Genomic DNA, 15,149 nt, shown 5'->3' with positions numbered 1-15,149 from the left:
TATTAGGGTAAAAAAGGGTAATGATTAAATAAAGAAGTGCAACTGATTTTTCCACTAGTAAATAAAGTTATTTGGTATGACCTCTTTTATCCCTGCTGACGTTATCCTAATGTTCAATTTCAGTCTGCCTCACCAAGCGTAAGAAAGCATTGTACATGTTCTCATAAACCACACTGATGCAATTAAGCAAATGAATATTTGCTGTGGGCAAATATCTATTTTCTATATATATTTGTAGATATGAAGCATTCTAGTTAATTGTGGATGCATTGGGCAGACAGAATTGTGTTTATTTCCAGGCCATCCTGATCGTCGTTTACTACTATAAGGTGTATGGTTGGAGGAAAGATCAAAGGCGCCGCACAGCATTTATTAGATAACAGACGGGGTCGTCCGTTTCGCTTTGAACAACCACCCCACCTGTCTGTAGGAGTTATATTATCGGTGCGCAAATAATTGTGTCAAGTCCACTGCCGGGCTGATGCGGTGTCAGTGTCAGCGATGAACATGAATGCTCAAATTATAGACTTGTAGCACTCACAAGTTGCTTAGCCAAATTATTTGAAAAGTGTATATTCAATTCTCTGATAACAGGAAATATAACCTTAGAAAAAGATTCAACATACAAACAATCAAATGTAGAACACAGTCCTATGCTTATTATCATTTCTTCTGGATATGATCAACCTGCGGAACCCTCTATCCGATGAAGTAACTAATGCTCGCTCATTAAAAGAAATCAAATCCTTAATTAATCGTTCTGATGCAATTATTAATAATTTTGACTTCAAATATTTTCATAGATCATGCCAAATTGTCCACTGTCGCCTTAGGCTCGGCTGCAGTGACTTAAACGCTGATAAGCTTAGACGACATGTATCAGACATACCAGACTGCACTTGTGGATATCACCTTGAAGATGCAATTCACTTTTTCTATAACTGTTAAAAAATATGATAATATCAGAAACACTGTGTATTTCTACACACATGGATATGGTCTAAAAATTATATTACATGGCAGTAGTTAAGCAGTTCTACAAACGTGACTCTTCTTAAATCAGTTGTCAAAAGCAAAAGGTTTGAGTAGCTTAATTTTATGCATGTAGTAAAGGAAAACTGCATTACCTTATTTCAAAGACACCACTTGCTTGCTTTCATTTGTGCATTTTGTATGTTTATGTTCATCACTCTCTTATATATATCCAGCTGTTGTTAAGTTGTTACCTGGAGAGGTAGTACATAAGCATGTTTTGCTTGTTTACCGATCCAGATTTCTTTTGAAATAAAAATACGTTTAAGCCAACACAGCTAACCGTAAAACACATGATTGTAAACTATTCAAAAAGGGGCACTAATCTCTGGCTTCTTCTCGGGTGTCGGACTCAAACTCATTTATTCTTAGAATAACATGACATACAATTATCTACAATTTTTATTATGTACAATTTAATAAAAATAGGATACGTGGATACTAATACAATTTACCAATTGTATTGTACACATTGTTAAGGAATTTAGATAGGCCTTTAAGATTTCTTACACTGTTAGTGGTCATAATTTTCTTAAATGTTTTGAAACTTAAGATATTGCTTATTTAAGAGTTCATATCGCCGTTGGTGAAAAGCTTCACATCGGAATATATAATGCAATTCATCTCCCACGGCGATAGAATCACAGAGTGGACACTGGTTGTCTTCCCTGGGAATGTTCAGCCATCGACCAGTTTCAACTGGTACTCCTTGGTTAGAAAGTTCTGACTTTTAGTATTGGGAGAAATATTGATTTTGAGAGCAGTAGATATTTCGCAAATGAAGGTTGATTCTTCAGGTAACACGACCTTTGGATTTCCGCTTTGGCTTACTAGCTGCCGTGAGTCAATTTGCTCGTTAACGCAACCGAGCGTGACAAGAGACTGGGCTACCAGTCTGCAAGGACAGCTAAATAAACTTACGCATTTTTGAAAACTGATTGGTTACCCGTGATGTATGAAGATTTCAACAAAGGGCGCATGGTAATTAATTTCTTCAGCCTAAACAAACAGACAAATAACGGCGAAAGCTCATCGGATGTCGTCATTTGGAAATACCCCTGATTGTTACAGTTTGATAATAAAAAAGTATCCCTGAGTGAAAGCATTTGCGGATTTCGGATTGCGTGGATGATACAATTACTACTCCCTTGTTGTCATCCACATTTTCTGGTATAACCCTACACTTCTGTATTTGTCGTAATTCACTTGCTGCTCAGTTAATGAATTTATAACATGTATACTTAGTTGTAGCACCACTCAGATTACCCGATAAAGGTTCAAATTTGGTCTTTCTTGTACCTGGGGTAATTATTTAATCTAAATCCAGGTTTGAAGTGAGGTGGAATGTGAGTTATGCACGTCGCAGCCCAGCAAGTGATGTATGATCAGTTGCTTTACTTTTTTTGTAAATCAACTGATCATTCCCGGACATCAAAGGATCAACAGGAAATACGTTGATTGATTAATTACTGTTATCTTGCACAGTGGATATGTCAAAAGTAAGTGTTTACATGTGAAGGTAGGGTTACTAAACCTAGGGAATACTCATATCATGGCGTGAAGTACAGATGTAAAAACAACATACTTTGTTCAAAGGGTAACCGATAATACACTGACCGGTTGTTCATTGTTATCTAACTCAATGTATGTTTTTAAGAACCGTGGACATTATAAAAATAGTTGTCACGTGGGCTTTCTCAGCTAACTTGGCACCTATGTGAAACAATTGAAACAAAATAAGTGATCAGTTAAGAAACAAACACGGGTTATACTATTCGATACATTTAAATAACGTTTAAAAACGATATATTTAAATTTTTTAATATATTTCATATATATTCAAAATATTGTTTCCAAATAATTATTATTAAAGTATTTGATTCTCACATAGACATTTTACATCGAATAAGTATTTTTGTACAGCTGCAGACGCAATGGATATTGTTCCTGTATGTTGATATTCCCGGATACATTATAACTTTGGTAGGTTGTTATAATGATATTTGCATTTTGTTTTCATTTATTCGCTGCAGCTTTGAACAGAATCATTCTTGTTCCTTTCCGTTTGGTTGGGAAGTTTTTCGATGCGCGATAGACGGTGTTTTCACAAGTATTTTCTTTTGTAAGCGTGAATATGTTACAGTCAATGTGTAAAATATGATTCACTCAGGCAATTTATTAAATATCTAAATATTTCAGTCATTTTACAAATTGACTGAATAATCCATTCATTTATTTAAAGGGGAAGTGTACACGCAAAAATCACTTTCTTTCTTTTTCTAAACAAAACGCAATTTTAGAATTAATTAGTATCTGTGTTTGAAAATATACACTCATTTTTTTCACAGTGAACGTAGGAAGCTCACAATAGTGTGAAAATGATATGCCGTTATGAGGCCTTCGTTTTTCGAGCTAAACAGGCCTGAGTTATCCCCCTTAGATTATGACGTAATTGGTGCCAATTCAACTGGGTCCCTGTCTATTCTCAACGCAAAAGATATCAAGTACCAGTTTGCGGTAAAACAACATGGCCTACGACACACTCCGGCGCAGTGGTGACTCAGCATAACACTATGCTGGCTGGCATCTGAGACGCTAGAATCACACACCTGGACCTACACCACGTGAAGCGGCTCTAACAAAGCATGATGACGTCATAATGTTTATCAATTGGCACCAATGACGTCATATTGCAAGGGGCATAAGCCATGGTGTTTTTGTTGTGGAAATAGAACACTTGGTAAATGTGAAAAATATAAATCGTTTTAATGCGAAAAATATGTTAATTAATTGTGATATTTTTATATTTTTGTCTATGACACTTCTATGTTAACACTTTTAATGTGGAAAAAGTACAAGAAAAATAGGTTCATTCCCGTGTGAACTTGCCCTTTAACCGACTGACTAAAAATGATAAAGACGACCAAGAGAGCTTAAACACATCACAATATATTAATTATGCTAAGAAAAGAAGCCAAACAATACAGAACTGTACTTGGTGATGGTATTAAACATAAACAAATATTTGGAATTCGTTATCATATTAATAAAGATGGACATATTTTTCAGTTAATTTGTAAAATAAACTGAATATTTAGGCGTTTTAATACATTTCCTTAGTGAAATCTGTTTACATTTTGAATGTAAACATATACACACGGTAAAATAAGCAATGTTCAGTGAAATATTTACTCTGTGTTGCAAGTCAAAATAGTGTACACGAAGATCGCACAATTACCAAGCAAGTGACTTATCAAAACTGCATCACCATTACCGATGCTCCCCACAAATATACCTACATTTCAAAAACTGTATTTCATTTTTGTTGATCAGTGTGACCATACGTCCTTCTACTTTCAATTAAAATGCGCTTACGAATGGCGAGCACAGGTCGCGAACAAGTCTAGATTTCTGCTATATCATCCGGGTACTCACTGGGAAAATACAGTAATGCACAGGTAACAACTACTCCCGCGGAATTGCTTTAGATCAGTGTCCTTTGTACGTTGAAATACTATATATTGTGAAAGACAAAATGATGTATCAAGGATCAAGTAGAAGATACATTGACCGTTGCGCTGGGAGTTTATTCAACAGACCGTGAAAATAACACTGCTGTATCTTATTATTTATTTTAGATGATGCAGGCAAAGCTCACTTCTCCTGGCGGCCATTATCAAACGGCCAGCTAAAACACAACCCCGCGCTTACGTCTACAGGTCTCTTCCTGTAGTACGGTAATTAGTATTCTCTCCCTCAAGTGTATCCTCAATGATATAACCCACCCTCATTAATTACATGCTGCTCTTTTCCAGCCTCACGGCTATGGAGCTGTGATAAAGAGTCCAAGTCATCATAAAGTAATTAGGGTCCAATAAAAACAATGCGCCGCCAAACCTCATACATATTATCACTGAAAGTCGTACTACAGACGGTTAATGTCAGATCACAATAAAAGCATTTCAATTGCAATAACATGTTCCAGGACCATGTATTCTCTTAACACCATCGGATTTAGAAGCAATGGTCGTATAAAACAAAACAGATCTATTTAATCGCAACAGTATTCATGTTATTCCCACAAAATCACATAAAGAAAGGAGACATTAGGAAATACATGTGTATTATCATTTTTCGTCAGGATAACACAATTTTCTCTCCTTGTTACCACCTCCAGGTTCAGCTTAAGACGGGTCCTCCTTTGGTCAAAAGTTTGTTCCCCCTCTAATGAGTGTGTCACGCGTTGCACACGAGTGGCGGACGGGGTGCACACCCGTGTGCAACGCGTTGCACACGGGTCTCACACGCGTGACCAACCCGATGCACACTGGTTGCGTAACGCGTTGCCCATGCGTGTAAGGGGAATGAACTTCTAGGCAGTAGTGTAGCATGTGTTATACTGACATAGCATGTGTAATACTGACAATACATGTGTTATACTGACATAACATGTGTTATACTGAAGTGGCAGGTGTCATAATGACAAAGCATGTGTTATACTGACAAAGCATGTGTTATACTGACATACCATGTGTTATACTGACAAAGCATGTGTTATACTGACATAGCATGTGTTATACTGACATAGCATGTGTTATACTGACATAGCATGTGTTATACTGGCAAAGCATGTGTTATACTGACATGGCATGTGTCATACTGACATGGCATGTGTCATACTGACAAAGCATGTGTTATACTGACAAAGCATGTGTTATACTGACATAGCATGTGTTATACTGACATACCATGTGTTACACTGACATAGCATGTGTTATACTGACATAGTATGTGTTATACTGGCAAAGCATGTGTTATACTGAGAAAGCATGTGTTATACTGACATAGCATGTGTTATACTGACATAGCATGTGTTATACTGACAAAGCATGTGTTATACTGACAAAGCATGTGTTATACTGACATAGCATGTGTTATACTGGCAAACCATGTGTTATACTGACATGGCATGTGTCATACTGACAAAGCATGTGTTATACTGACAAAGCATGTGTTATACTGACAAAGCATGTGTTATACTGACATAGTATGTGTTATACTGACATAGCATGTGTAATACTGACAAAATATGTGTCATACTAACAAGGCATGTGTTATACTGACATAGCATGTGTTATACTGACATAGCATGTGTTATACTGACATAGCATGTGCTATACTGAGAAAGCATGTGTTATATTAACAAGACATGTGTTATACTGAGAAAGCATGTGTTATACTGAGAAGGCATGTGTTATACTGACATAGCATGTGTTATAATGACATAGCATGTGTTATACTGACATAGCATGTGTTATACTGACAAAACATGTATTATACTGACATAGCATGTGTTATACTGACATAACATGTGTTATACTGACATAGCATGTGTTATACTGACATAGCATGTGTTATACTGACATAGCATGTGCTATACTGAGAAAGCATGTGTTATATTAACAAGACATGTGTTATACTGACAAAGCATGTGTTATACTGAGAAAGCATGTGTTATACTGACATAGCATGTGTTATAATGACATAGCATGTGTTATACTGACATAGCATGTGTTATACTGACAAAACATGTATTATACTGACAAAGCATGTGTTATACTGACATAACATGTGTTATACTGACAAAGCATGTGTTATACTGACGTGGCATGTGTTATACTGACAAAGCATGTGTTATACTGACAAAGCATGTGTTATACTGACATATCATGTGTAATACTGACAAAGTATGAGTCATACTAACAAGGCATGTGTTATACTGACTTAGCATGTGTTATACTGACATAGCATGTGTTATACTGACATAGCATGTGTTATACTGACGAATTGTGTGTTATACTGACATAGCATGTGTCATACTGACAAAGCATGAGTCATACTGACATAGCATGTGTTACACTGACATAGCATGTGTTATACTGACATAGTATGTGTTATACTGACATAGCATGTGTAATACTGACAAAGTATGTGTCATACTAAGAAAGCATGTGTTATACTGACATAGCATGCGTTATACTGGCAAAGCATGTGTCATACTAACAAGGCATGTGTTATACCAGCAAAGCATGTGTTATACTGAGAAAGCATGTGTTATACTGACATAGCATGTGATATACTGACAAAGCATGTGTTATACTGACATAGCATGTGTTATACTGACATAGCATGTGTTATACTGACAAAGCATGTGTTATACTGACATAGCATGTGTTATACTGACATAGCTTGTGTTATACTGACATAGCATGTGTTATACTGACATAGCATGTGTCATAATGACAAAGCATGTGTTATACTGACAAAGCATGTGTTATACTTACAATACATGTATTATACTGACATAGCATTTGTTATACTGACAAAGCATGTGTTATACTGACACAGCATTTGTTATACTGACAAAGCATGTGTTATACTGACATAGCATGTGTAATACTGACATAGCATGTGTTATACTGACAAAGCATATATTATACTGACATAGCATGTGTTATACTGACATAGCATGTGCTATACTGACAAAGCATGTGTTATACTGGCAATGCATGTGTTATACTTGCAAAGCATGTGTCATACTGACAAAGCATGTGTTATACTGACAAAGCATGTGTTATACTGACATAGCATGTGTTATACTGACATAGCATGTGTTATACTGACATAGCTTGTGTTATACTGACATAGCATGTGTTATACTGACATAGCATGTGTTATACTGACATAGCATGTGTTATACTGACATAGCATGTGTTATACTGACAAAGCATGTGTTATACTGGCAATGCATGTGTTATACTTGCAAAGCATGTGTCATACTGACAAAGCATGTGTTATACTGACAAAGCATGTGTTATACTGACATAGTATGTGTTATACTGACATAGCATGTGTAATACTGACAAAGTATGTGTCATACTAAGAAAGCATGTGTTATACTGACAAAGCATGTGTTATACTGACATGGCATGTGTCATACTGACAAAGCATGTGTTATACTGGCAAAGCATGTATTATACTGACAAAGCATGTGTTATACTGACAAAGCATGTGTTATACTGGCAAAGCATGTGTTATACTGGCAAAGCATGTGTTTTACTGACAAATCATTTGTTATACTGACATAGCATGAGTCATTCTGACATAGCATGTGTTATACTGACAAAGAATGTGTTATACTGGCAAAGCATGTGTTATACTGGCAAAGCATGTGTTATACTGACAAATCATTTGTTATACTGACATAGCATGAGTCATTCTGACATAGCATGTGTAATACTGACAAAGAATGTGTTATACTGGCAAAGCATGTGTTATACTGGCAAAGCATGTGTTATACTGACAAATCATGTGTTATACTGACATAGCATGAGTCATTCTGACATAGCATGTGTTATACTGAGAAAGCATGTGTTATACTGACAAAGCATGTGTAATACTGACATAGCATGTGTTATACTGACAAAGCATGTGTTATACTGACAAAGCATGTGTTATACTGACAATACATGTATTATACTGACATAGCATATATCATACTGACAAAGCATGTGTTATACTGACATAGCATGTGTTATACTGACATAGCATGTGTTATACTGACATAGCATGTGTTATACTGACAAAGCATGTGTTATACTGACATAGCATGTGTTATACTGACAAAGCATGTGTTATACTGACAAAGCATGTGTTATACTGAAATAGCATGTGTTATACTGACATAGCATGTGTTATACTGACAAAGCATGTGTTATACTGACAAAGCATGTGTTATACTGACAAAGCATGTGTTATACTGACATAGCATGTATTATACTGACATAGCATGTGTTATACTGACAATACATGTATTATACTGACATAGCATGTGTTATACTGACAAAGCATGTGTTATACTGACAAAGCATGTGTTATACTGACATAGTATGTGTCATACTAACATAGTATGTGTTATACTGACAAAGCATGTGTTATACTGACATAGCATGTGTTATACTGACAAAGCATGTGTTATACTGACAAAGCATGTGTTATACTGACATAGTATGTGTCATACTAACATAGTATGTGTTTTACTGACAAAGCATGTGTTATACTGACAATACATGTATTATACTGACATAGCATGTGTTATACTGACAATACATGTATTATAACGACATAGCATGTGTTATACTAACATAGCATGTGTTATACTGACAATACATGTATTATAACGACATAGCATGTGTTATACTGACAATACATGTATTATAACGACACAGCATGTGTTATACTGACAAAGCATGTGTTATACTGACAATACATGTATTATAACGACATAGCATGTGTTATACTGACATAGCATGTGTTATACTGACAAAGCATCATTTTTTTGTAAGCCAATACCTTTTAACTCACTCAGGATAGGTGGCAACGATGCAATTGTACTTTTCTATATAGCTGTGACTTACATAGGCCATACTGTCATATCCCACAGAGACCATCTGTCCCTCGACGTGGGGGTTCCAGGAGATGGCCGTCACCCTGATGCTGTGCCCCTCCAGCCGGCGGATGCTGTCCGTGAGGCTGGCCACACCCTCAGACACAGAATCTAGGAGAAGTCAACACATGGAAACTATCTGAACCTTTTAGAGGATTCAAAACAAACATTATATTAAGTAAATAAAGTTGCCAACAGTCAGCAATGTTCCAGCTACATAATAATACCCAGCAGTAAGCTCTTTCAACAAGCATGAGGTGCTGGGAGCCTAGTCTGACAGGGGTCAACACAGAGGTCAAGCTGCATGAGGCCCCAAAAATATAGGTATATGTAAGGACAAGTTTGAATAATGGTCATAAAATGACCCAAATTTGGAGAAAAAAATTATGGAACTTATTAAAGAATATTGTCACTAATATTGGCTGTCCTTCATCATAATTTGACATACAAAATCATTGCAACTATAAAAGAAAACAATACATAAACATTGAACATCGAAAAGGCTGTTGGCTGTTCCTATTATTGAAAGCCAAGGAATTGTGACCACTGGTAACTACAAACTATGTTCATAATTATATGGAAACTGAAAGATGAATGTAGGTTAATGTGAAGTCAACTCTATGTGCTCACCTAATGTACTGGACAGGTCAACAACGTTGACGAGGGCATCGCTGGCACCTGATGCTAGCCAGTGTCGACAGTCGGAGCCCAGGGGCTTGTCCGCTGTGAACTGGGGGTGCCACTTCAGACAGTTGATAAGCTTGCGGTGCACTTGGACCACACACAGCAGCTTGAATGTCCCTGACTGACAGATCTCCACAGAACTGCAGGCACAACATAACCAGTGTGAAGGAATGAAACAGAGCTCATCTGTGAATCAATTCTGTAAGTATGAAGTCTACCTCCCCTTGTGGATTCTGTAAGTATGAAGTCTACCTCCCCTTGTGGATTCTGTAAGTATGAAGTCATAGCTTACCATCCTTGTGGATTCTGTAAGTATGAAGTCATAGCTTTACATCCTTGTGGATTCTGTAAGTATGAAGTCATAGCTCACCATCCTTGTGGATCCTTGTGGATTCTGTACGTATGAAGTCATAGCTTACCATCCTTCTGGATTCTGTAAGTATGAGGTCATAGCTTTACATCCTTGTGGATTCTGTAAGTATGAAGTCATAGCTCACCATCCTTGTGGATCCTTGTGGATTCTGTACGTATGAAGTCATAGCTTACCATCCTTGTGGATTCTGTAAGTATGAGGTCATAGCTTTACATCCTTGTGGATTCTGTAAGTAAGATGTCATAGCTTACCATCCTTGTGGATTCTGTAAGTATGAAGTCATAGCTTACCACCCTTGTGGATTCTGTAAGTATGAAGTCATAGCTTACCATCCTTGTGGATCCTTGTGGATTCTGTAAGTATGAAGTCATAGCTTACCATCCTTGTGGATTCTGTAAGTATGAGGTCATAGCTTTACATCCTTGTGGATTCTGTAAGTATGAAGTCATAGCTTACCATCCTTGTGGATTCTGTAAGTATGAAGTCTACCTCCCCTTGTGGATTCTGTAAGTATGAAGTCATAGCTTACCATCCTTGTGGATTCTGTAAGTATGAAGTCATAGCTTACCATCCTTGTGGATTCTGTAAGTATGAAGTCTACCTCCCCTTGTGGATTCTGTAAGTATGAGGTCATAGCTTACCATCCTTGTGGATTCTGTAAGTATGAAGTCATAGCTTACCATCCTTGTGGATCCTTGTGGATTCTGTAAGTATGAAGTCATAGCTTACCATCCTTGTGGATTCTGTAAGTATGAAGTCTACCTCCCCTTGTGGATTCTGTAAGTATGAAGTCATAGCTTACCATCCTTGTGGATTCTGTAAGTATGAAGTCATAGCTTACCATCCTTGTGGATTCTGTAAGTATGACATCATAGCTTACCATTCTTGTGGATTCTGTAAGTATTAAGTCATAGCTTACCACCCTTGTGGATTCTTTAAGTATGAAGTCATAGCTTACCACCCTTGTGGATTCTGTAAGTATGAGGTCATAGCTTACCATCCTTGTGGATTCTGTAAGTATGAAGTCATAGCTTACCATCCTTGTGGATCCTTGTGGATTCTTTAAGTATGAAGTCATAGCTTACCATCCTTGTGGATTCTGTAAGTATGAAGTCATAGCTTTACATCCTGGTGGATTCTGTAAGTATGAAGTCATAGCTTACCATCCTTGTGGATTCTGTAAGTATGAAGTCATAGCTTACCATCCTTGTGGATTCTGTAAGTATGACATCATAGCTTACCATTCTTGTGGATTCTGTAAGTATGAAGTCATAGCTTACCACCCTTGTGGATTCTGTAAGTATGAAGTCATAGCTTACCACCCTTGTGGATTCTGTAAGTATGAAGTCATAGCTTACCATCCTTGTGGATTCTGTAAGTATGAAGTCATAGCTTTACACCCTTGTGGATTCTGTAAGTATGAAGTCATAGCTTACCATCCTTGTGGATTCTGTAAGTATGAAGTCATAGCTTTACACCCTTGTGGATTCTGTAAGTATGAAGTCATAGCTTACCATCCTTGTGGATTCTGTAAGTATGAAGTCATAGCTTACCATCCTTGTGGATTCTGTAAGTATGAGGTCATAGCTTCCCATCCTTGTGGATTCTGTAAGTATGAAGTCATAGCTTACCATCCTTGTGGATCCTTGTGGATTCTGTAAGTATGAAGTCATAGCTTACCATCCTTGTGGATTCTGTAAGTATAAAGTCTACCTCCCCTTGTGGATTCTGTAAGTATGAGGTCATAGCTTACCATCCTTGTGGATTCTGGTTAGAATAAATGCCAGCAACCTGAACTGGTTGTAAGAGGTTATTAAATGGATGTAGAACAGATGGTTAGACTGTGTAATTTGGTTGATTGTGTGTCACCATAGCACAAATTGTCTGGTTTACAGGTCGCCATCATCTAGCTGGAAGCGTCTGTTGTTTACCATTGCACTCAGCAAACAGAAACAAACCATAGCCTATCAGTTTGTAATCACATCAGCCCACAATGAGGGTCGTATGTAACACAGGGATGTCAGTATACACATGAGTTTGACTGACACTGAAATGTGTACATTTCCAACCATTCTCAGATTCCTAACCCTCAGACCAACACAACACTGCAACAGAGACTAACACCAGATTGACAGTTTTTTCTCTTTTGAGAAATCTTTGCCAACAACATTATAATGTCTTATATTGAAATATGAAGGAAATACAAATATTTGAAACTCAGGTACATGTAATTTTTACCTATTTACAAAGTAACTTGATAAAATGACCCTCCCATTTTCCAACCCCAACCAATCCTAGCTCTACAGCAACCCTGTGTGTCTGCTCAAGCCATACTGACCCATCATCACTGGCTATGGCCACAACTGAGTTGTCTGGCTTCCAGCAGATGTCTGTTCTACCCTGGCTGTGACTCTGAAACAATGAACAAACTCTCAGAATTACAGTCACAATACATAATCCATGTCTTCATAACCCTGACACATTGTGCCTGCATAGTGATCAAGGTGAACCACAGCCATCGAGGTGGCGAGCAAAAATATTTTAATGATACAAAATGATTTCTCCGCAGACCTTTGGGCCTAGTGTGGTTCATTAATAACATGTTTGGCTGTTTAACATCTGAAAGGTGAATGGAAATCCTATCAGTTCACTTCACTGATTTTGTATATTTATGACAAATTAAACTTGTTGTTTATTTGTTGATGATGAAGAACCATGATGGAGACTCCTTGCTTGGAAGACTCGAGTCCCTAGTCCCTCGAATACAGCAAGTTTGCTTGTTTGTTTGTTTTCAGTTTAGTGCTGCACTCAGCAATATTCCAGCTATATGATGGCAGTCTGAAAAATATTCTAGTCTGGACCAGACAATCCAGGGATTAACATCATTAGCATCGATCCACGCAATTGGGAGATGATGACATGCATCAATCAAATCAGCAAGTCTGAACACCCGATCCCGTTAGTCGCTTCTTACGACAAGCATAGTCGCCTTTTACGGAAAGCATGGCTTGCTGAAGACCTATTCTACCCTGGATCTTCATGGGTCAAACACAGCAAGTCAGTGAGTTGGGTTCAACCCTGCTTTGAACTGTATTTCAGTTATATCCCAGCATGTCAACATTATGTGGGAGGAAAGCACAAAGCGATACAGGTCTTATGATGTTTCCACTTTGGAGAAACCCATAGGTTCAGGTATATATGATGGTGACAAACCTAGAAACATAATCAGGCCAAAATAGAATTCAAACCTCTGATCATAGGTTTCTGGTACATATGCCTAACAGTCTTACATCTGCACAAAGATGCCTCAAATGACTGGGCCACCTGTGCCCCAACCCTTGAATACAGAATCTTGGCCCACCTCTACAGCAAAATACACCAACACACAATAACCTGATACTCAAGGTTACCTAAATTCAATGTATTCCTATGAGTTTCGTGGCAAATTTTAATAATCACCCTTTTGCCGTTGACTTGTTCAATGAGTTGGTTGATGTCCACAGCATCCTTGTTGAATGCATGAGGCCTGTGTTCCAGCACCATCGAGTCCCCCACACTGTACAGGCTGAGGGAGGATGACTCACCTGAGGACATACAAACCAAGGTCCAACAGGATGCAAAATACTGTGTACTACACTTAGAAACATTAAGAATGAACACAAATAATAGCCACTGGTCTCTCATTGGACACAAACGAGTTTGGATGTTGGAGTTACTCAAACTAATATACTTAAACATGTATGTAATATTAATATGTAATTTCTGTTCTGATAAGAAATACAATCAATGTTCAGACAGTCCACGTCAAATTTGGTTCACCCATTTACTCCATTCAGTGAGTGAGTGAGTGAATGAATATGGTTTGACTGTGTGAGGTCTTGCTGAAGAAGAAGTTCAGCTGTGTGATGGGTTAGCCGTACAACTAGTTGGAACAACTTCTTCTTCAGCAAGATCTCACAAAGCTGTTTCTCTGTCAGGAACAAGCAGTAAATGCATTGAAGAGTTATGCAGGATAAGCTAAAAATGTGAACAGTAGTGGGACGATACACTGAAGCATCGATTTTTTACATCTCGATACCTGTATTGATCACAGTGGCACACTGAGTAAATGTATTGATTCTTACCTTACATGTTTGATTTCATAACTGTTACACCAAGCACTAATTAGCAGTGAAAACATAAATACTTGCATCTTTTGTGCCATACCTGACACTGCCAACTGTAAATCGTCAGTGTACCAGGTTGTTACCCACCCTTCTATGGCATTCACACCACAGATAAGAGCATGAGCATGTATCATGATACATAACGGGACATGAGCCAGGTATCATGGTAGGTATTGGATTGCACAGTTAGTGTATCGTCCCAGCCCATATTATGAACAATGTCCTACTCTGTGAAAGAGCAATTTCATACAATCAACCCAGTCACCAAGCCTGACCACCCGATCTCATCTCAATGAAGATCTGACACACCCTCCATAGAAAGTCACATCATGTGCACTGGAACCAAGTCTGGCCACCCGATCTCATCTCAATGAAGATTTGACACACC

General features: G+C 37.7%; 1 protein-coding gene across 2 annotated transcripts in view; it reads right to left on the bottom strand.

Moving 5' to 3' along the window:
* Positions 1–15,149, bottom strand: part of LOC124139846 (gem-associated protein 5-like) — a 212,996-nt gene that overhangs the window by 177,806 nt on the left and 20,041 nt on the right. For both annotated transcript variants that reach the window (XR_007219116.1, XM_048388307.1), the window contains exons 10-13: positions 14,055–14,179; positions 12,934–13,007; positions 10,169–10,362; positions 9,510–9,649 (exon numbers count right to left, since the gene is read on the bottom strand). Coding sequence is in view for 1 of the 2 variants with exons in the window: in XM_048388307.1 (XP_048244264.1) it covers positions 9,510–9,649; positions 10,169–10,362; positions 12,934–13,007; positions 14,055–14,179 (533 nt within the window). In the remaining variant the exon portion in view is untranslated. The remainder of the gene's footprint in view (positions 1–9,509; positions 9,650–10,168; positions 10,363–12,933; positions 13,008–14,054; positions 14,180–15,149) is intronic.

The sequence above is a fragment of the Haliotis rufescens genome, unplaced genomic scaffold (genome assembly GCF_023055435.1).
Source record: "Haliotis rufescens isolate VD_foot unplaced genomic scaffold, xgHalRufe1.0.p SCAF_7, whole genome shotgun sequence".
Classification (NCBI taxonomy): Eukaryota; Metazoa; Mollusca; class Gastropoda; order Lepetellida; family Haliotidae; genus Haliotis; species Haliotis rufescens.
The sequence above is the reverse complement of the archived record's forward strand: the minus strand, read 5'-3'. Positions and strand labels throughout refer to the sequence as shown.